This window comes from Saccopteryx leptura, chromosome 2 (assembly GCF_036850995.1).
Source record: "Saccopteryx leptura isolate mSacLep1 chromosome 2, mSacLep1_pri_phased_curated, whole genome shotgun sequence".
NCBI classification, from domain to species: domain Eukaryota; kingdom Metazoa; phylum Chordata; class Mammalia; order Chiroptera; family Emballonuridae; genus Saccopteryx; species Saccopteryx leptura.
The window spans coordinates 260,398,875-260,420,198 of NC_089504.1; the positions used below are offsets into that span (position 1 = coordinate 260,398,875).

The 21,324-nt window shown below is 41.3% G+C and overlaps 1 protein-coding gene across 3 annotated transcripts in view; it reads right to left on the reverse strand.

The window, feature by feature from the left end:
* The window catches only part of COP1 (COP1 E3 ubiquitin ligase), a 147,427-nt gene extending 126,648 nt beyond the window's left edge, over positions 1–20,779 (reverse strand). For 2 of the 3 annotated variants that reach the window (XM_066371573.1, XM_066371574.1), the window contains exons 1-2: positions 19,895–20,779; positions 3,127–3,186 (exon numbers count right to left, since the gene is read on the reverse strand). In XM_066371573.1, the coding sequence (XP_066227670.1) occupies positions 3,127–3,186; positions 19,895–20,586 (752 nt within the window). In that variant the 5' untranslated portion in view covers positions 20,587–20,779. The remainder of the gene's footprint in view (positions 1–3,126; positions 3,187–19,894) is intronic. The other variant, XM_066371572.1, reaches the window with a different exon arrangement.
* Between the last annotated feature and the right edge of the window lie 545 nt (positions 20,780–21,324).

Below are 21,324 nucleotides of genomic sequence, written 5' to 3' on the forward strand. Positions count from 1 at the left end.
TCCAACCAAAACCTGCTCTCTAATCACTATGCTGTACACCTGAAACTAATATAATATTAACTATAAACTATAATTGAAAAAAAAAATAAAGCTTTGCATTAATGATATAGACACACCATGAAAATTACAGGACTCACTGGAAAGACCAGGCCTGCCTAGTTATACAATTAATCAGCAATTGATAACACTTTACAACATAGTCAAGCGAGATTACTGAACTGATTCAGCAGACTCTTCAGCTCCTTTTTAAATGCCACAAGTAAATGCCAAAGTTAGAGGAGGGCAGTTAGGAAAAAAAAAGACCTCACTTAAACTGTTTCACGCTTCAACACCTTCAAACCTGTGACATAGGTGAAAAAAGTAGAAGAGGGTAGGAAAGGGGGTAGTGAGGAGCAGCAGCAGAAGGGATAGGCTGAGTGACTTGACAAAGGTAAGGTAAGCTTTAAAGTCAGAACTAGAACACTGGTTTACCAATTTCGAGAGCTGGCTCTTTCAGTTCTGTATCAGTAGTTGTCAACTGAGGCCAAGTAAGAGAGATCTGGCAAAGTCTAGAGATATTTTTGGTTGTCATAACTGGGGGGACAGGGGTTGCTACTGGCTCAAGGCCAGGGATACTGCTAAACAATCTATAGCCAGGGTAGTCACCCACAACAAAGAATTATCTGGCCTAGTACATCAATATTACCAAGGTTGAGAAAGCCTGCTCTTTCTAAATCACTTAATTTCTAGAATGATCACATACTAAAATCTCTAAGACAAGTACATGGTTTCCATGGAACGCTGAGGTGCTGTATCAATTCATAGATGAAAGAGAACACTACTGATAAACCATCAGCCTGAAGACCAAGACCATGCATGTACTAGCCTGGAAGTAAGATCCATATGAACTAGAATTTCAATAGCAATGTAGAGCAGAAAGTGATTCATGAACCATAATAATGTCAGCTAAGAAAGCGATTTTTATTCTAAACTTTTTAAATGACTGGCATGTCGGAGATACCTATCAATGAAGCCTCATCCTCCAGATCAAACTAGAGTCTGGTGAGAACACCCAGTACTCTTCTTGACTAACGGCTAATAACCTACCAGATACAGTAGGTCAACTGCAGTATAAGATTATAGATCTAACTTCAATATGAATTAGAATATAATGATGATCAGAACACCACAGAAATACTAAGGTTAAAATAATATATCAACCAGTGTAAGAATTTATGGAGATGATTTTTTTTTTTTGTATTTTTCTGAAGCTGGAAACGGGGAGGCAGTCAGACAGACTCCCGCATGTGCCCAACCAGAATCCACCCAGCATGCCCACCAGGGGGAGATGCTCTGCCCATCTGGGGCGTCACTCTGTTGCAACCACAGCCATTCTAGCGCCTGAGGCAGAGGCCATAGAGCCATCCTCAGCGCCCGGGCCAACTTTGCTCCAATGGAGCCTTGGCTGCGGGAGGGGAAGAGAGAGACAGAGAGGAAGGAGAGGGGGAGGGGTGGAGAAGCAGATGGGCGATTCTCCTGTGTGCCCTGGCCAGGAATCAAACCCGGGACTTCTGCACGCCAGGCCGATGCTCTACCACTGAGCCAACCGGCCAGGGCCTATGGAGATGATTGACTGCAAGTAGAATATACCACCCCCAAACAAAAAAATAAACAAAAGGAATTAAACATACACAAATTACATGTCCATTAGGATAGCTATTATCAAAACAAAACAAAATAAAACAAAAAACAAACTAAAGAACAGAAAACAACAAGTGCTGCAAAGATGTGGAAAAATTGGAACCATAAAGTACTATTGGTAGAAATGTAAAATGGTACTGCAGCTATAGAAAACAGTATGGCTGTTTCTCAAAAAGAATTAATCCCAGTATTATCTCTGATCCAGCAATTCCACTTCTGGGTATATACCCAAAAGAACTGAAAGCAGGGTCTCATGGAGATATTTATACATCAGTGTTCAAAGCAACATCTTAACAATAGTTAAGAGATAAAAGTAACCCAACTGTCCAATCACAGATGAATAGATGAACAAAATATGATATATATATATATATATATGCGCAATGGAATACTATTTAGCCTTAAAAAGGAAGGAGATTTTGACACATGCTACAAAATGGATGAAACTTGAGGATATTATGCTAAGCAAAATAAGCTAATTATAAAAAAAGATACTATTTTGATTCCACTTATATGTCTAGAAAAGTCAAATTTACAGAAATAGAAAGTTAAACGGTAACTGGCAAAGGCTAGGGGAAGGGGAAACGGGGAGTTGTTGTTTAATGGGTATCTAGTTTCCTTTTTGCAAGAAAGTGCTATGAATACTGACTTAACGTGTACATACTTAACATTATTCAACTTACAAATGGTTAAGATGGTAAATTTTATTTGTATTCTGTGACAACTAATAAATACACATTAATGTGACATAAAGATAACACTAACATTGAGCAGTGTTAAAGAAGAGAACACAGAACTTTTTTTTTTAATGACAGACACAGAGAGAGACAGACAGATAGGAAGGGAGAGAGATGAAAAGTATCAATTCTTCATTGTGGCACCTTAGTTGTTCATTGATTGATTTCTCATATGTGCCTTGACCGGGGGGCTACAGCAGACCAAGTGACTGACCCCTTGCTCAAGCCAGTGACCTTGGGCTCAAGCTGGCAACCTCAGCGTTTCAAACCTGGGTCCCAGTCTGACACTCTATCCACTGCTCTACCGCCTGGTCAGGTGAGAACACCGAACTTTTTAATCCTCTATAATCCTTTCCCAATGTCCTTCTACCCTGCTTTACTGGGCCTCATATTTATGCCTACAAGTGAGTTAAAAGAGCTCATCCTGATTACTAAACACCCTCTCTCCAATCTCCTAAAACAGTAAAGCTCTTCAACAATTAATAAACCCCATCAATAAAGGCCTATGGTAAATCTAAGTATTGCACAGATATTATGCACCAACCATATGCTTACTGCCTTGAGCCACAGAACTTGTAAAGATATATCAAAGAAATATGATTAAAATAGAACCAAAGTTAGTTTTAAAAAATATAACTTCTCACTAACTACATTTACACACAAGTTTAAGATTTCCAAAAGAAAAGTTTGCTAAATAAAAACATCTTACCAAAAGCTGTGGCCACATTTCGTCATGTATGCTTCCTCGATCATATCAAAGCAGATAGGGCTAAAAAGAAAACAGAAAAGTAATTGATACATTTTTTAAAAGTAGAATGATTTCAAATTGGAAATGGCCAGCAATACAACAAAACCATATTTCCACACACGGCTAAGTCTTCAAACATCCTACCAATGTGAGATGAAATTTCTATTTAGCTGAATGAACTTCAGGGGACTGCAGGTAAAACAACAATTTGTAAGATGGTCCTAAGGGCCATCAAGCTCTAAAATAAATTAAATGAGTATATTAAGATGGCCCCAGTACTTTAACTTGCCCATAATTTATAACAGTGCAATGTAATCAACAAGAGTCCTTAAGAGAAAGTTCCATCTTCTTCAATCAGCCCTGTATTCAAAAACACCGACCCAGACCTACCTACTCATCTAAAAGCTCTTTCATTTCCCATCTCAAAAAAGATGAATTTTCCCAGTGATAAATTTACAATTCCAATTTCAATATCTTTTCCAGATAATAAAGATGGTAATGATAGCTAATACTTAAAACAGCACAAACTATATCTACTAAAACATTAACATAGCTTAACCCATTTAATCTTTTCAACAACACAGTGTGGTAGGTACCTATTACTAGACTCATTTTATAGATGAGAAAGTTGAGGTAAAGAGATGTTCAAACTTATGTCCATGCTCTTAACCATGATTGTATACTATCTTCCAAACACTATCAGTTAAATACCAAATTCTACCAATTATGACATAGCTCTGGCCAATGAAGGATAGTCATTAATTTCTGGAAGGGCACTGTCTACCAGAAAGAGGCAAAGTCTTATAAAAGATATTCCTTTGGCCCTGGCCGGTTGGCTCAGCGGTAGAGCATCGGCCTAGCGTGCGGAGGACCCGGGTTCGATTCCCGGCCAGGGCACACAGGAGAAGCGCCCATTTGCTTCTCCACCCCTCCCCCTCTCCTTCCTCTCTGTCTCTCTCTTCCCCTCCCGCAGCCAAGGCTCCATTGGAGCAAAGATGGCCCGGGCGCTGGGGATGGCTCTGTGGCCTCTGCCTCAGGCGCTAGAGTGGCTCTGGTCGCAACATGGCGACGCCCAGGATGGGCAGAGCATCGCCCCCTGGTGGGCAGAGCTTCACCCCATGGTGGGCGTGCCGGGTGGATCCCAGTCGGGCGCATGCGGGAGTCTGTCTGACTGTCTCTCCCTGTTTCCAGCTTCAGAAAAATGAAAAAAAAAAAAAGATATCCCTTCATACCTCCCTCTTCTTCCTTCCAAAACTCTGGTGAAGTGTCAAGAGATATACACTAGCCATCTTGTGACAATGAAGATAAAACCATAAACTAGGAAGAGAGGGCATTGGTTCCTTGATGACATCCCTGGACAGTGCATCAGCCATGGACTGCCTACCTCTAGACTTCACAGTACATGAGAAAAGTAAATCCTCACTTGCTTAAGCCAGTATTTATCAAGGTTTCTGTTACTGGCATACAAATCCAATCTTTATTGATGACACATGACACTAAACTGTAAATGAAAATTCACTCACTTCTTCAAGAAAAATTTTCTCAACACAAATACTATCCTAGAATGTGAGGCTATATAACAAGTTATAAAATCTCAATGCTGTGTAAGCTCAGAGTCTGACCCTGAATAGTGTGTTAGCTTAAAATGAACTGGTTTTGTCAGCTTTACTCTGTTGGACCGAAAGAGAAGTCTCCTAAAGGTGGGGATCCAGTCTTTTCCTTTTGAGACAAAGTTCACCTTGCACTTGCTTGATGGAGTTAAGGAAGCAGCTAGGCTGGAGAGCTTCCTGACAGTGTGAAGGCTGCTCTGTAATCCCAGTTTGTGGCTAAAGGATGCTGAAGAGCAACTCTGAGATGAAGGTTTTATTTCACAGGGACCACTGGAAGCTGCTGGATACTCAACAGTTACCTGATGGCTCAAACCCCACAGTGGAGGCAACATTTGCCCCCCACCCTATCATCAGCACCTTTTTAAAGAACTTTATTTTTTTGAGCAGTTTTTGTTTTACAACAAAATTGAATGGAAAAAAGTAAAAGAGGGTTACAATACATGTCATATTATTTGTTACACTAATAATACAAGATGCATGCAGTACCTAAAAATTACTATATCAGTTTCTAAGAAACAGCAGCTTTTAATTGCTTCTGAGTAACATGTGAATCAAAGAGAAGAGTCTCCACTATATTCACCAAAGCCAGCCTTTTAACCACATTGAAAGTCAAGCCGTCCAGCAAAAATGGGATCCAATTGAAATTAATCCTAGGTATGCCATCCACACCTTGAGCAAATAGTTTCATCTTGCTAATCCTGTTTTCTTCTTTTGTATAACTGGGATGATATTTACCCCATAGAATCACTGAATTGATTAATAAATATTTATAAGTACTCAGTACAATTTTTGGTATATAATAGTCAATAAATGGTAGAATACACCAAAAGAGAATATGAAAAAATCTGTATCAGTGATAGAAACTTGGGAAGAGTGGTGTCCACCCAAACTAAAAACTTCAAGGAATTTCTATTAGAAATAAGTAGAATAAAGGAAGATAAGGAATGACCTACCACTCCCCTTCCCAAGAAAATGCTGAAATATCAGAGGACATATAGAAATATAGAGAAAATCCTAACAAAACACCACTAACTCTCCCCAATTTTGAAAAGTAAGAACGTAACCAGAACAGGTTCTGGGGAAAAAACTTCAAACAATCCAGTTAGTACCCATTCCACTCTACCAATCAACAGCATTCAATGAGGATGAGCTAGAAGACCTAAGTACAAATACAGGCATAGCTAGTATGTAATTTGGCAGCCAAGGCAAACTTTATACAGACACCTGAAATTTTATATAACCCAAGACTTTATATAGATCCAAAAAATGTTTACGGGTCCATCAAATGGAAGGAAGAAATCACAAATGAATTAAACCCCTTGCTGGGACTGTTCATGTCTCCTGTACCACCTGGATCTAAGCAATTCTTGCACATCAACATGCAAAACAGAAAATGCAATAGGAAAAAAATGGGGAAAGTGTAAATTCCTAATTCATTAAAAAGAGAAAAGCACACTGCCTTCCAAGTATACAGAAAGGTGTTGCAACTTACTAGTAATCAAAATATGCAATTAAGTTAAATAAATAAAATAATACTACCTTATTCAATTATTAGAAAATTGGAATACCAAGTATGAAGTATGTTAGAGCAGCTTATAGAAAAACAAGAATCTAGCCCTGGCCGGTTGGCTCAGTGGTAGAGCGTCGGCCTGGCGTGCATAAGTCCCAGGTTCGATTCCCGGCCAGGGCACACAAGAGAAGCACCCATCTGCTTCTCCACCCCTCCCCCTCTCCTTCCTCTCTGTTTCTCGCTTCCCCTCCCGCAGCCAGGGTTCCATTGGAGCAGAGTTGGCCCGGGCGCTGAGGATGGCTCTGTGGCCTCTGCCTCAGGTACTGGAATGGCTCTGGTTGCAGCAGAGCGAAGCCCCAGGTGGGCAGAGCATTGCCCCCTGGTGGGCATGCTGGGTGGATCCTGGTCGGGCGCATGCGGGAGTCTGTCTGACTGCCTCCCTGTTTCCAACTTCAGAAAAGTACAAAAATTAAAATTAAAAAAAAAAAACACCCCAAAAAAAGAAAAACAAGAGTCTTCATGCAGACACATTCTAGCAACCAAACTGCACTGAATATTCATAGTCATGACCATGTAATCCTACTCTTGAGATTATTTTTAAATCTAGATATATACTGCTCACAAAAATTAGGGGATATTTCAAAATGAGTATGAAGCTATAAAATATCCCCTAATTTTTGTATATATACCTACACATCCATGAGTATATGTATGTGTGTAGTATGTGTATATACATGTAAATGTATTTGTATTTATTGGCTCCGCTGCAACAAAGCAATGCCCAGAGCATCGCCTCCTGGTGGGCATGCCTGGTGGATCCGGTTTAGGCATATGCAGGAGTCTGTCTGACTGCCTCCCTGCTTCTAACTTCGGAAAAAATACCGAAAAAATGTTTCTGTACTTAGGTGTATACATGTGGCTGTGTGTGTATTTGTGTACAGCCAAGAAAAACATCCACATCTGTCAATGCAATATGTATGAGGATACTTGCAACAAACCAGGTACCGACTATAACGGGGGATTAGAAGCAACCTTATGCTCCATAATTACCAGACTAGAGGAATAAAATGTGCTGTGATATATACTATAAAACATCATGCAACAGTCATAAGGAATGAACCAAAGGTACACAGAGCAACATAACTACATGTTTTGTCAAGTGAAAATATAAATTAAAATGATATCTGTGGCATGATACAATTTATATACATTTAAAATATGCAAAAGTATTTTCTTACAGGAATACACACATTCAAAGACATACAAAAATCACAACAGAATAGAAAACCAAAAGAGGTCAGAAGGATAAAACAAAGTGAGGGGAGGAATACAATCCCTTATTCAAAAGGGTCTGAAAATGTCATCAAATAATAAGATGTACCATTATATACTACTAAAAAGGAAACTCCATTAATTTAACTATAATACTTTCTTACCAGTTAGAAATGTTATTTATGCTTATCTAAAAAGTCCTTTTAGACTTAAACACTTGTATCATATATCACTCTTGTGAGAAAAAATATATATATGTGCATACACACATAATTAGGGTTTTCCTACAAATTCTCATTCGTCATAGTTTTCTGAATCAGTATTTGAATAATTCACTGATTTCCAGATTTGCCCACACAATATTTCCCATTATTCTAGTGAGGTAGCATTTATTTATTTATTTATCTAGTATTTTTCTGAAGCTGGAAACTGGGAGGCAGTCAGACAGACTCCCGCATGCGCCCGATCGGGATCCACCAGCACTCCCACCAGGGGGCGATGCTCTGCCCATCTGGGGCGTAGCTCTGTTGCGACCAGAGCCACTCTAGCGCCTGAGGCAGAGGCCATGGAGCCATCCCCAGCGCTCGGGCCATCTTTGCTCCAATGGAGCCTCGGCTGCAGGAGTGGAAGAGAGAAACAGAGAGGAAGGAGAGGGGGAGGGGTGGAGAAGCAGATGGGAGCTTCTCCTGTGTGCCCTGGCTGGGAATCGAACCCGGGACTTTCGCACGCCAGGCCGACGCTCTACCACTGAGCCAACCGGCCAGGGCGAGGTAGCATTTATTAAGAGAATCCATAATAGAACTAAAAGCTACTGGTATTGGGATCTTAAGCTAGGGTTACATTTAGCCAGCTAAACTACATCTGACTCCAGCTTTAGGAATGTTGTTGAGCATATGTAATTCGCCACATCCCAGAATCCCCTCCCCTCACTCCCACATACAAACATTTAGTTCAGAGGGAATAAAACAGTAATTCACAATTGTTTCGGACACTTTCTTCCAATCTTCTAAAATCTATATTCAAGTTCTGAGGCAGGCATTTTCTATATTCACCTGTATGAAATGACGGCCACTACAACCAATAGATTAGTCAATTAGTCAATAGAAAATTTTTAATTCCATCATTTATAACTTATGCCAAAGTGTAAAAGAAGAAAACATGTTCAATTCAGAATCAAAGAAATAGAACAAAGTAAAGCAAAGCAACAGAAGCGCCTTAGATGGGTCAATGGACAAAGTGAAACACAATTAGCTCACTCTGCATTTGAGGTCAAAATTTCACTGTAAGCAGATGTGCCCTCTCACTATACACACTTAGAATATGGGGGGAGGGAAGCAAAAGAAACAACTGCCTTCAGATATTAAACTCTAGGCAGCACAGTACTAGTATATTTGAGGTAAGATGAACAAATAATTGAACACTATCACAAACCCAGTTTTCCACTTTCACAGAATGCTTCATAGGCCCAAGAAAAAGAACACAAACAGAGCACAACAATCTCGTTGAGTCCAGGAAGGATAAAGGGGAACGAATTTACAGGTCAGGACACCACAGAGCAAGGAGGAACTAGAGGAGAAAGAATTCTACAAATCTATACAGGATTCTCCTCAAGTCCATTGCTGGATATCTCTCATACATGTTCAGGGTAAAACCACAAGATCATTTGGCACAATGGATAAAGTGTCGACCTGGAATGCTAACCCAGTGAAGGCACATACGAGAAGCAATTAATGAGCAACTAAAGTGAAGTAACTGAGGTGATACTTCCCACTCCTCCCCCCACCTTTCTTTCTCTCTCCTCTCTCTAAAAACAATTTTAAAAAATTAAAATAAAAAAATAACCAGCCTGACCTGTGGTGGCGTAGTTGATAAAGCATTAACTTGGAAGGCTGAGGTCACAGGTTAGAAACTCTGGGCTTGCCTGGTCAGGGCACAAACAAGAAGCAATGCTTCCCACTCGCTCTCACCTCCTTTCACTCTCTCTCTCTTCTCTCTAAAATCAGTAAAATCTTTTTATTTTTAAAGGCAGCTATAAAACGCAGGGCATTCATTTGCAGGGTTATTAGCAGTAGAGCTAAACTGGCTCCTCATAATTTATCCTAAATTATTTTAATTTTAATTATTTAATCCTCAAAAGAATCAAACTGCTATGCAAGTAACTTAACTGCATGCTACAATGAAATCCAATACACTATACAAAGGAACAAAATAAAATCTATCACTCAATAACAGGAAGTCTAAAATAAAATGTTCACTACCCAATAAATAAATTGCTAGATGTGAAATAGCAGCAAATGTGACCCACCAACAATAAAAACCAATCAACAAAAACAAAGAAATAAATAATGGATTTAGCAGAAAAGGACTTCAAAACATTATAAATATGCTCAAAGACTTAAAAAAACACATGAATATAATTAGGAGGAAAACAGAAGATATACAAAGAACTAATTGGAACTCTAGAGCTAAAAAAATACGGTATCTGAAAATATAGCAAAAGACATGGAAACTACTGTAAGAGAAAGTACAAAGCAATTACTATAAATTTTAAAAAGCCAACATCGGAAACAGAATTATTTCTATGGGCCAATCAACACATGAAACACAAGTTAAGGACAGAAGAAGTAAATCTGAAGATAGGTCAACACACATTATCCAAATAATAGCTACCTTCAATCCTTTGTATGAAAGAAATATTAAAGGGAGAACTATAAACTTCTAAAATATTCAATTCTACACAGGACATGAGCCATCCCTTTGTCCAGTGTATCCACACTATATATGCTTAGCAGCCATCTCAGTTAGCAGGGAGAGACCACATTCACCTAACTTTTATCACAGTTTAAAGATATACTTTATTAGTTATTGTTAATCTATTATTATTCCTAAGTTATAAATGAAACTTTACCATAGGTATGAATATACAGAAAAAAAACAGTACATACCGAGGTACGCAAAAGTAGGTCTACAGTTATGAGTATGTGAAAATTTATTCTTGTATTATTGTATTATTTTCCATATGAACAACTGTAAACCTACTTTTGCCCACCCCTATATAGAGGGTTCAGTACTATTTGTGGTTTCAGGCATCCACTGGGGGTCTTGGAACATAAATGCCGCAGACTAGAGGGAACTACTGCCTTAACACTAAACTAAATAGATTTCAGAACAACAAATATTACCAGGAGTAAAGAGACATTTCAAAATTAAATAAAAAGGGGATCAATTCACCAACTCTAAATGTGTGTACCCTACAAACAAAGCTTCAAAATTCATAAAGAAAACACTGACAGAATTAAAAGGAGAGCCCAATCCACAATTATAGTCAGATTAAAGATTATAACACTCTTCTTTCAGCAATTAACAAAACAAGTATAAAGAAAATCAACTAAGTAAAGAGAATATAAACAACACATCAATTTATTTGACATTTATAAAATATACCAGTCTGCACACAACAGAATACTCTTTTTTTTCCCAAGTGCATATGGAACATCAACCTGGATGTGGACCATGAAACAAGTTTCAATAAATTTAAAAGGACTAAATTCATACAAATCATATTCTCTGAACAAAGCTCAATATATCAGAAATCAGTAACAGAATAATATCCAGAAAATTCTCATTTAGAAATTAAACAACACATTCTAAATAACCCATCATTCAAACAAGAAATCACCATGTTAGACAACAATTTCTGAGATAGGACACAAAGTCCATAAACTATAAAAGAAACAACTGATAAGTTGGACTTAAAATTTTTTAACTTTTTCCCTGGCTAGGTAGCTCAGTTGGTTAGAGCATCAACCCCATACCCCAAGGCTATGCATTCAATCCCCAGTCAGGGCGCATATTGTATAAGAATAAACCAATGAATGCATAAATAAATAAAACAACAAATCCATTTTTCTTTCTCTGTGTCTAAAATCAATCAATCAATCGATCCATAACATTTAAAACTTTTGTATTTCAAAAGATGCTGTTAAGAAAATTAAAAGGTAAGCGACCTTAGCTGGTTGGCTCTCAGTAGCAGAGCGTCAGCCTGGCATGTGGAGGCATGTGGAGGCATGTGGAGGCATGTGGAAGTCCCGGGTTTCCCGCCAGGGCACACAGGGGAAGTGCCCATCTGCTTCTCCGCCCTTCCCTCACTCCTTCCTATCTCTCTCTTCCGCTCCCGCCGGGAGCTGAGGACAGCTCCCATGGCCTCTCTGACGCAGGCACTAGAATGGCTCTGGTTGCAGTGGAGCAAGGCCCCAGATGGGCAGAGCATCGCCCCCTGGTGGGCATGCCGGGTGGATCCTGGTCTGGCACATGCGGGAGTCTGTCTGCTTTACCCTCCCCCGCCCCCTCAACGCTTCTCACTTAGGAAAAATACAAAAAAAAAGGGTAAGAGAGACTAGAAGAAAATATCACAATACATAAGGCTGACAAAAGATTTGTATCCAGAATTTAAAAACAACCCTTACAACTCAGGACAAACAAGAGAAAAATGGGCAAAAGGTTAGAACACATATGCAATGAAAAACAGGCACATGAAAATATGCTCAACATCATCAGTCATTAAGGCAACACAAATTAATAGTCAGAAACTACTAAATGCCCATTAGAATGACTAAAATTTGAAAGAGTGAAAACATCAAGTGTTGACAAAGATGTGGAACTGGAATTCTTATACAGTATTGCTGGTAGAATTGCAAGATGAGGCAGCCACTTTAGAAAACAGTTTGCAGCTTCTTACAAAATTAGACATACATTTAGCCATATAAACTGGCAATACACTCCTATTTACTCAAGAGATGCGAAGACATGTTCACACAGAAACCTGAATGTAAATGTTACAACATTTTCTTCAGTCACCAAATACTAAAAACAAAGAAACTTAAATTTCTTTTAACTGATGAATATATAACAATTCATGTTATATTCACATTATGGAATACTGCTCAGAATTAAAAGAAAACAATTACTAATACATTCAACAATACTGAATCTCAAAAACATTGTCAAATGAAAGAAGTCAAACACAAAAGACTATGTATTGAATAACTCAATAAAAATCTTAGAAAAGGCAAAATTGTAGTGGTAGAAAACAGATCAAATCACTGGTTGCCAGGTGTCAGAGGTATAGAAAACAGTGTGAGTGAACTTTCTAGAGTGATGGGAATGTGTCTTGATTAGGGTGGTGATTGCACAGATGAATTTGTCAAAATTGAACTATACTGGTAAAACTGCCATTTTCTGGTATATGCAAATTGTATCTTAATAAACCTGATTTTAAACAGTTTCCCAACATAATGGTTAAGAACCTGAGCTCTGAGCCATAATGTCTGAATATAAATACTGGTACCACCATTATTAACTGTAAAAGACTGAGACAAGTAACATAATATCTCTAACCCTCATTTCATTTCTTAAACGGGAATCATAAAGGTATCTGTATCAAACCATTGTTGCAATGATTGAATAATTCATGTTAAACCCTTAGAATAGTGCCCGGCAAATAACAACAGTTTACATGAGAGCGAATATTATTATGAATATCATACCAAACCAATTGCTAGTACAATGCATTCAAATTTCACTTTAGAGTGGACTTGGCATTTATGACCTTTGAGTTTCAAGTATCTATAAAAGAGCACCCAAAAGAGATATCTGTAATTTTTACTAAACTCACTTTGTCTGTCTCTGCTTGAGCCAAATCTCATCCTGGAGCTAATACTGAGGCCAGAGGATTCCAATGCACTAGATTATTTGGGCCTAGGATCATGTGCTCCAACTCTGAATCTGGGGAAAGGAGGACCCATCCTAAACCACACAAACTAGGAAGAGAGAAGAATGGATTCCTGAAGATAATGCCAGAAACATAATGAACAGAAATCAGCCTGACCAGGAAGTGGTGCAGTGGAAGGCACAGATGAGAAAGCAATCAATGAACAACTAAGGAGCCGCAAAGAAGAATTGATGCTTCTCATCTCTCTCCTTCCTGTCTGTCCCTATCTGTCTCCTACCCCTCTCTCTCTCTCACTAAAAAAAAAAAAAAAAGAAAAATAAATCAACCCATCTATTACAACCCACCTTTCTCTATATAGAAATAGAAACAAAAATCAGTTCATAAAAATTATGAAAAATGAAAGGTCAATTAACTTTTATATGAGATAAAATATTACTCAATAAAAATATTGTTAGAGCCTGACCAGGCAGTGGCACAGTGGAAAGAGCATCGGACTGGAATGCAGAGGACCCAGGTTCGAGACCCCGAGGTCGCCAGCTTGAGCGCGGGCTTATCTGGTTTGAGCAAAAGCTCACCAGCTTGGACCCAAGGTCACTGGCTCCAACAAGGGGCTACTCGGTCTGCTGAAGGCCCGCGGTCAAGGCACATATGAGAAACCAATCAATGAACAACTAAGGTGTTGCAAGGCACAATGAAAAACTAATGATTGATGCTTCTCATCTCTCTCCGTTCCTGTCTGTCTGTCCCTGTCTATCCCTCTCTCTGGCTCACTGTCTCTGTAAAAAATATATATATATATATATATATTATTAGAGACATTAGGAACCTATACAAACAGAACCTGATATATGCACATATGAAGAAAGGCAGAGGGCAAAGAACAAGGTGAAAGGCAAAGATGGGGACATACATGTTAAAAACAAGTCAAGAATTTAAGAATCATTTTTATTTTGTATAATACAAATTTTAACAAGAAAGAGAAGAATAACTGTCAAAGCCTTCCTCCCAAGCAATAGAAGTTCTATGGAAAAAGAATAAAGGCTAAAATTATTTAAAACAGAAAGAAATCACTATCAAGAACAAACATGAAGTATGTGAGGAGAAAAAATGAGCAACAAGGTTTAAGGTTGTAGTTATTTTAATAATTCTTAGATGTAATATGGTCAACTAAGTAATGCTGGTTCGTTATCAAGAAGGGTTTGTAAAAGTAGTTTAGTAATGACCTATTATTGCATAAGTAAGTACCTCCTTCTCAATTTATAGACCAAAATTCAAGTTGTCTTTCATACCCTGCTTCATAATCACCTTTCATTTTCTCTGCCATTTGATTCACCTGTACCTTCTGCTGACACTGAGGCTGATAGGAGGACCATAATGAACTGCTATGATTTGATCTCTTTTTTTTTTAATTTTTATTTATTTATTCATTTTAGAGAAGAGAGAGTGAGAGTGAGAGAGAGAAAGGAGGAGGAGCAAGAAGCATAAACTCCCATATGTGCCAGCCCAAGGGTTTTGAACTGGTGACCTCAGCGTTCCAGGTCAACGCTTTATCCACTGCGCCACCACAGGTCAGGCTGATTTGATCTCTTCTACAGAGTACCTTTCATCACCATTGTCATCTAAAGAGCACATGTATTATAAAGCAAAATAATCAAGTTTAGTTTTGCAGATTCAAGGAGGTTCTTGACTTAGTTGCTAAAATAACAATGTAATGAATTCTGGCTTATTTCAGTAGTTAAATATGCTTTAACATCTCTTAAAAACATATTCTAATAGCTTGAAAAACATTGTAGCAAGAATGGTCACAGGTTTCATCTTTAATGCTAAACATGATTTACAGGTAACGGCTGCCTAGGGTGCAATGCAGTGAGACATCTGAATTCAGAAGAGTATTTAACATCTAAATGAAGCAATGCCAGGAGAGAACAATTATGTTGATTAAAAAGTCTTGCTTTGCATTCAATTGTGAGCTCCTTCACCATAGTCTATTATTAATAGATGACACGAGAGGAAGTGACATACTTAATAAATGGTCGACCTATTTAATGTAGATACTACCTACTTTTTATCAGGAAGATGATTAGAGTTAACCTTCCCACAAGAGGCTTACTATCTACTTAAAAACACATTTCTGCTGCAACTTCAAGAATAACTGGGACTTGCAGATGTAGAAAAGAGCATTTCAGGTACTAGTTAGAAAAGCTAATGCAGAGACAGTAGTAATAAAAGAAGTCATCTTCCAAGTACAAGTTAGAGTAACCTTAGTTAAATAGATCAAGTAAGAAAATTAAAAAAAAAAAAAGTTACAAAGACTTCCTTTGAATGTCAAAGATTTTCCCAACTTCAAGCTAAATAATTAACTGCAGTTTGATAATATGTACTTTCAATCCATTGCATGAAATATTAAAAAACTATAAATCCCTACACTGCTCATCAATTCTGCAATTAAATATAAACTTATTTTTAAATATAATGTAAGTCAAGAGAGGCCAGTATGTGTTACTGAAAATTAAGCATTTAACTTTAAATCAACTGTTCTCAAGAAGAAGAGGACATGTCATTATAGGAGGGGGGTGAGGGGGGAGGGTGAGTGGAGGGGAGCTTTGGCAAACTACACTGCCCACTCCAGCCTCCAATTCTGATATGTCCTGTCAGGATGTGAGCAGGCAGATAGGCAGGGGGAGGGAGAGGTCAGAGATAAAAACATTTATCTCATGTGATTATGAAACAGCTGTTTTCCTCCAATCTATCCCATTTAAAAACCACAAGGCTAAAAACATGTACTCAAACCTGTGGGTCTGGAGTTCTCTAAATGCCATGCAAAGAAAGCAGAGTCAAGAATTAAGAGATCTGAGTTCTCACTTTGCCCCTTAGCTATTCAATCTAAAACAAAGTTACTTAACTTCTTTGGCTCTCAATAGAAATATAATTATATCAATACTATATTAAGGCTGGAAGTCTTTACAACTCCACAGAATTGTTATAGGAATAAAATGCAATGTGAAGTACAAACATTTTTAAAGTATAAACATCTTCAAAATGAATAAGGTATTATCATCAGTATTCAAACTTCAGCCTCATTTAGATGTAAAAGAATGGAGTAATTGGGATTGGTTTGGTTTGACCTTGAAACATACATGACAAAACCAACCATCCAATGCCAGTTAGAAATGAAAAGGATGCCTTGGCTGGTTGGCTCAGTAGATAAAGCATTTGCCTAGCATATGGATGTCCCAGGTTCAATCCCCAGTCAGGGCACAAGTGAGAAGTGAGCATCTTCTTCTCTCCCCCAACCCCTCCCCCATCCCTTCCCCTCTTACAGCCAGTGGCTCAATTGGTTCAAATGTCAGCCCTGGAAGCTCAGTATCGCTTGGCTGATTTGAGCACCTTGGCCCAGACGGGTTGCAGAATCTGCCTCTCTCCTCTAAGAAAAAAAGAAAAGAAAAGAAAAGAGAGAAAAAAAGAAAGAAGTGAAAATGAAAAGGATTCCTTGAGACTTGCCTAAATCCCTATCTTCCTACTCCAAAAGATTAGCTTGAGAATCAAGATACTAAATTCCCATTAATAAATTCCTCTGAAATAGTTCACCTCACCAGAAGAAAAAGAAATAATGGACTAATGAAATTCTTAAAGCAAAATATTTGGAATTTTTAACTGAAGACTCTCACTGGACACTTCAATATAAAAATATTAAAGAAAACAGATGGTTAGGACTCAGGGATCAGATTAAAAATTTTAAAAACTAGGTGGCAGACTAACAAGAATTTAAATAATGTTATCCCTAAAACTAAGTTCCAGCAATGTATGCCCCCCAACCCTCTCTAATTTCCTATAAAATAGCCTATAGTAAGTACAATGAATCTCATGGGGTGCCTGGAAGACAGAGTGCCAAGTACCTGCTGAATGAATGCTTGATTCCCTTATTTCTCACATCTTCTACACTATTTTAGTGTACCAATATGGATGCTTGCATGTTTTCTTTTAGCCTACTGAAAATTAAAGTTCAAATGATGGCTAAAAAGATAACTGAATCCAGCCCTGGCCGGTTGGCTCAGTAGTAGAGCATCGGCCCAGCGTGCAGGAGTCCTGGGTTCGATTCCCAGCCAGGACACACAGGAGAAGCGCCCATCTGTTTCTCTACCCCTCCCCCTCTCCTTCCTCTCTGTCTTCTCTCTTCTCCTCCGGCAGCCAAGGCTCCATTGGAGCAAAGATGGCCCGGGCACTGGAGATGGCTCCATGGCCTCTGCCTCAGGCACTAGAATGGCTCTGGTCGCAACAGAGCGACGCTCCAGATGGGCAGAGCATCGCCCCCTGGTGGGAATGCCAGGTGGATCCCGGTCGGGTGCACGCGGGAGTCTGTCTGACTGCCTCCAGTTTCCAGCTTCAGGAAAAAAAAAAAAAAAAAAGATAACTGAATCCTGCACACCCTCACTTTGTTTCATTAGCTTCTACTTGATCATATGGCATTCTCTACTGAGTGTGAGCACAAACACCTCTTTTTTTTTTCTTTTTTTCTTTTTTTGTATTTTTCTGAAGCTGGAAATGGGGAGAGACAGTCAGACAGACTCCCGCATGCGCCTGACCAGGATCCACCCGGCACGCCCACCAGGGGCGATGCTCTGCCCACCAGGGGGCGATGCTCTGCCCCTCCGGGGCATCGCTCTGCCGTGACCAGAGCCACTCTAGCGCCTGGGGCAGAGGCCAAGGAGCCATCCCCAGCGCCCGGGCCATCTTTGCTCCAATGGAGCCTTGGCTGCGGGAGGGGAAGAGAGAGACAGAGAGGAAGGAGGGGGGGGGTGAAGCAAATGGGCGCTTCTCCTATGTGCCCTGGCCAGGGATCGAACCCGGGTCCCCCGCACGCCAGGCCGACGCTCTACCTCTGAGCCAACCGGCCAGGGCCACAAACACCTCTTAGACCCAACTATAAACCCAAGTTATTTATAAGTAACAATCACAATTATAGCCCAGTTTCAATTAATCCAATCCGAAGAATGGATTAATTCTAAATCCAGAATAATGTAAGACAAAAGCAAAAAACATGAACAGACATTATTAACTGCTAGAACTAAAAACTCTAAGTCTAATCAATAACTTCCTGCCATATTTACAGTTAATCCTTGAACAAAACAGGCTAGGGTCACCCATCTCCACACAGTTGAAAATCCACTTACAACTTTTGACCCTACAGTTGGCCCTTGGCATGGTGGATTCAACCATTCAAGCATGGAAAACTATTTTCTATCTGTGGTTAGGTATGCGAAAAGTGCTTTTGTTCAGTGTTGGTTGAATCCACAGATGCAAAACCATGGTTACAAGAACAAACTGAATTTGTTGAAGGAAAAAAACACGTACAAATGAACCCAGACACTTGAAACCCCCGTTGTTCAGGAGTCCACTGTATTGACACCAACCCAGATCATCTTCAACCCTGAAGTGAATCAACTTCCCCTATAATGACAGTGCAAGACAACTTCCTACATCACTAATATTCTAAGTCTATATACAATTTCCTCCAGAGGAAAAGTACATTTCTCACTCAGCTAAAAGCAATTACTTTCTCACAATTCAATCACTCAGACTGCCTTCTGGATACAAATCCAATGAAAGTCCTGAAACACTCTCAACAAGACAATTGACTCCATCTTTCACTATTAGGTCTAATCCCTCTATGCCAACTCTAACTGAGGACCACGGTGTTATCAATCAAGATGCCCAACAGGATGACAAAATGTCTAACACCTAGCTTTTCTCAAATCAGGAGTTCCACTACATGTTACTGTATTCTACAAATTCCATCTGACACATCGATGACATTTAATATATGTGGTTCCCTCGTGCAAAACATTCAGTAGACAAATGAAAAAAAAATTTTGTGTGAACAGACTTTGGCTACAGTAGCCTCCACAGCAAATTTCAAAGGGGCGTACCCTTTGAAATAGGAGGTATTCACACAGACACACCTCAGCTACTGACATGAAATACTCCTCCTTACAACAGCCATACCCATGCTTATAGCACCACCTATCACACCTTCCAAAGGCCGACTCCTGCCGACAACTCCATCCCTCAGCACCCCAGGAAGCATCGCCCTTCACAAATGTAATTCACGGCGACAAGCAATCCGGACGGACAGGATGCCCAACTCACCAGACAGCCAGAAAACTCAAGGTTCAACCTCCTCGCCCAACGTTCTCCTTTTATGCACAACCATTTATTGGACTTTCCCATCCTGCCCACCTTTTGATTTTTTTTATTATTCATTTTTTTGAGACAGAGGAATGGCGATAGAAACACAGATCTGTTCTTCCACTTATGTGTGCACTTATTGGTTGATTCTTCTATGTGCCCTGATCCTGATCGAATCCACAACCTTGACGCATGGGGACGACGTTCTAACCAGCTGAGCGACCCGGCCGGAACCTCCTTATTTCTTATCCCCCTAGCTCCCCTCCACTCGCTCCCCACCGCCGCTCCCCTCACCAGCACCCCGCGCCACCTGGGGACCCCAGCCTTCTCCCAGCTCGGCCGCACCCTCCAGCTCGAGGCCCCGCGGCCCCGCCGGCAGACCCTCAGGGGCGACGGGAGGGGGCAGCTCTGCGAACCCACCAGACGAAGTCGTTGCTTTTGTCCTCGTAGGAGTTGATGAGCCCGTTGCAAAGAGGGGCGAGCAGAGGGCGCTTCCTGCTGCCGCCGCCGCCGAGGCCGGAGCCGCCGCCTCCTCCGCCGACGCTGGGCCTGGCCGGGCAGCTGAGCCGGGACAGGCCGGCGGACACGCTCCCGCCGCTGCCGGACACCGCGGCCGCCACTAACACGGGCCGCGCCGGGCCCCCGAGGCTGCCGGAGCCCGCGGCCTGCGCCGCCCCGCCGGTCACCAGCGCTGCCGCCGCGGAGGCCGCTGCAGAAGGGGGCGACGGGGAAGAGGATAAGGACGAGGAGGCGGAAGTCACCGAGGAGGCCGCCGAGGAGCCAGGGCTGGTCCCGGCGGAGCCCGACCCGGCCTGGCGGCTCCCGGACATCGTGACTCCCTCTCCTCCGGCCGGGCGCTCGGAGGAGAGGGACCGCGACCCGCCGCCGCCGCCCCTGCCCTCCGCCTCAGTGCATCCTGAGGCCGCGCGCCGCCGCGGGAGGTGGGGCTGAGGAACAATAAAGTTGGGTTTTGTAAGGCGACCACACAACAGCCCCCGACGGGAGGGGGCGGATGAAACAAATCGAGCTGAGGGGAAGCCACTACCGCTCCCGAGGCCGCCGCGGTCCCTGCCGCAGCCAACCCGGGCGCGCCGAGGGCTGGCCGAGCGCATGCGCGAGCGGCGGAAGGGGCGGGAGAGGCAGGGGATACTACTTCAGACGCGGCCCTGGCGGCGCTGAGGCACGTACGGCGCGCCCCCACTGACGGCGGCGGTCTGGTGTAGAACGCTCTTCGTTCGTGTCATACCGGAGGGCAGTTCCTTCTTAAGGGTGACGCGGCGGCGGAAAGCGGAATGAATGGTCGGAGTGGCAGAGGGATTGAAGGGAAGCTCTCAAAAAGTGACTGCGCACGCGCGCCCTGGGTTACCCAGGGTCCCCGCTCCAGGCTGGGATGAGCGGCGCCGGCGCCGAGTCGCCCAACTGAGCATGCGTGCGGGAGAGCCGCATTTCTGAACGTGGAGAGAGGGAGCGGTCGCTGTTGCGCGGGAGGCAGGCGATGTGACCTGGTGGCGAGGTTAGGGCCCGTGCTTCCGAATAGAGAATTAGAGACCCTGTAGACCCAGAAGCTCCGAGCAGGTGAGAGCAGTGCACTGGGAGGCAGGGTCTGCAGCCTCTGATGTGTGAAGGTATTCCACAGTATCATGAGGAATAAGTTTGTGAAGAATAAATTTAAGATGAAGTCAGTTAACAATGCTTTGTAAGTTGAAAAAGTTGTAACAAATGTTACTACCAATTCTATGGATTCGACCACGAGCTCACTTCTCGCGTTTTGACAAGTTATTTTCCAAAAGAAGCATATCAACAATGGGAAAACAACTTATGCTTAATCAGAACACAGCTCAGTCAGAACC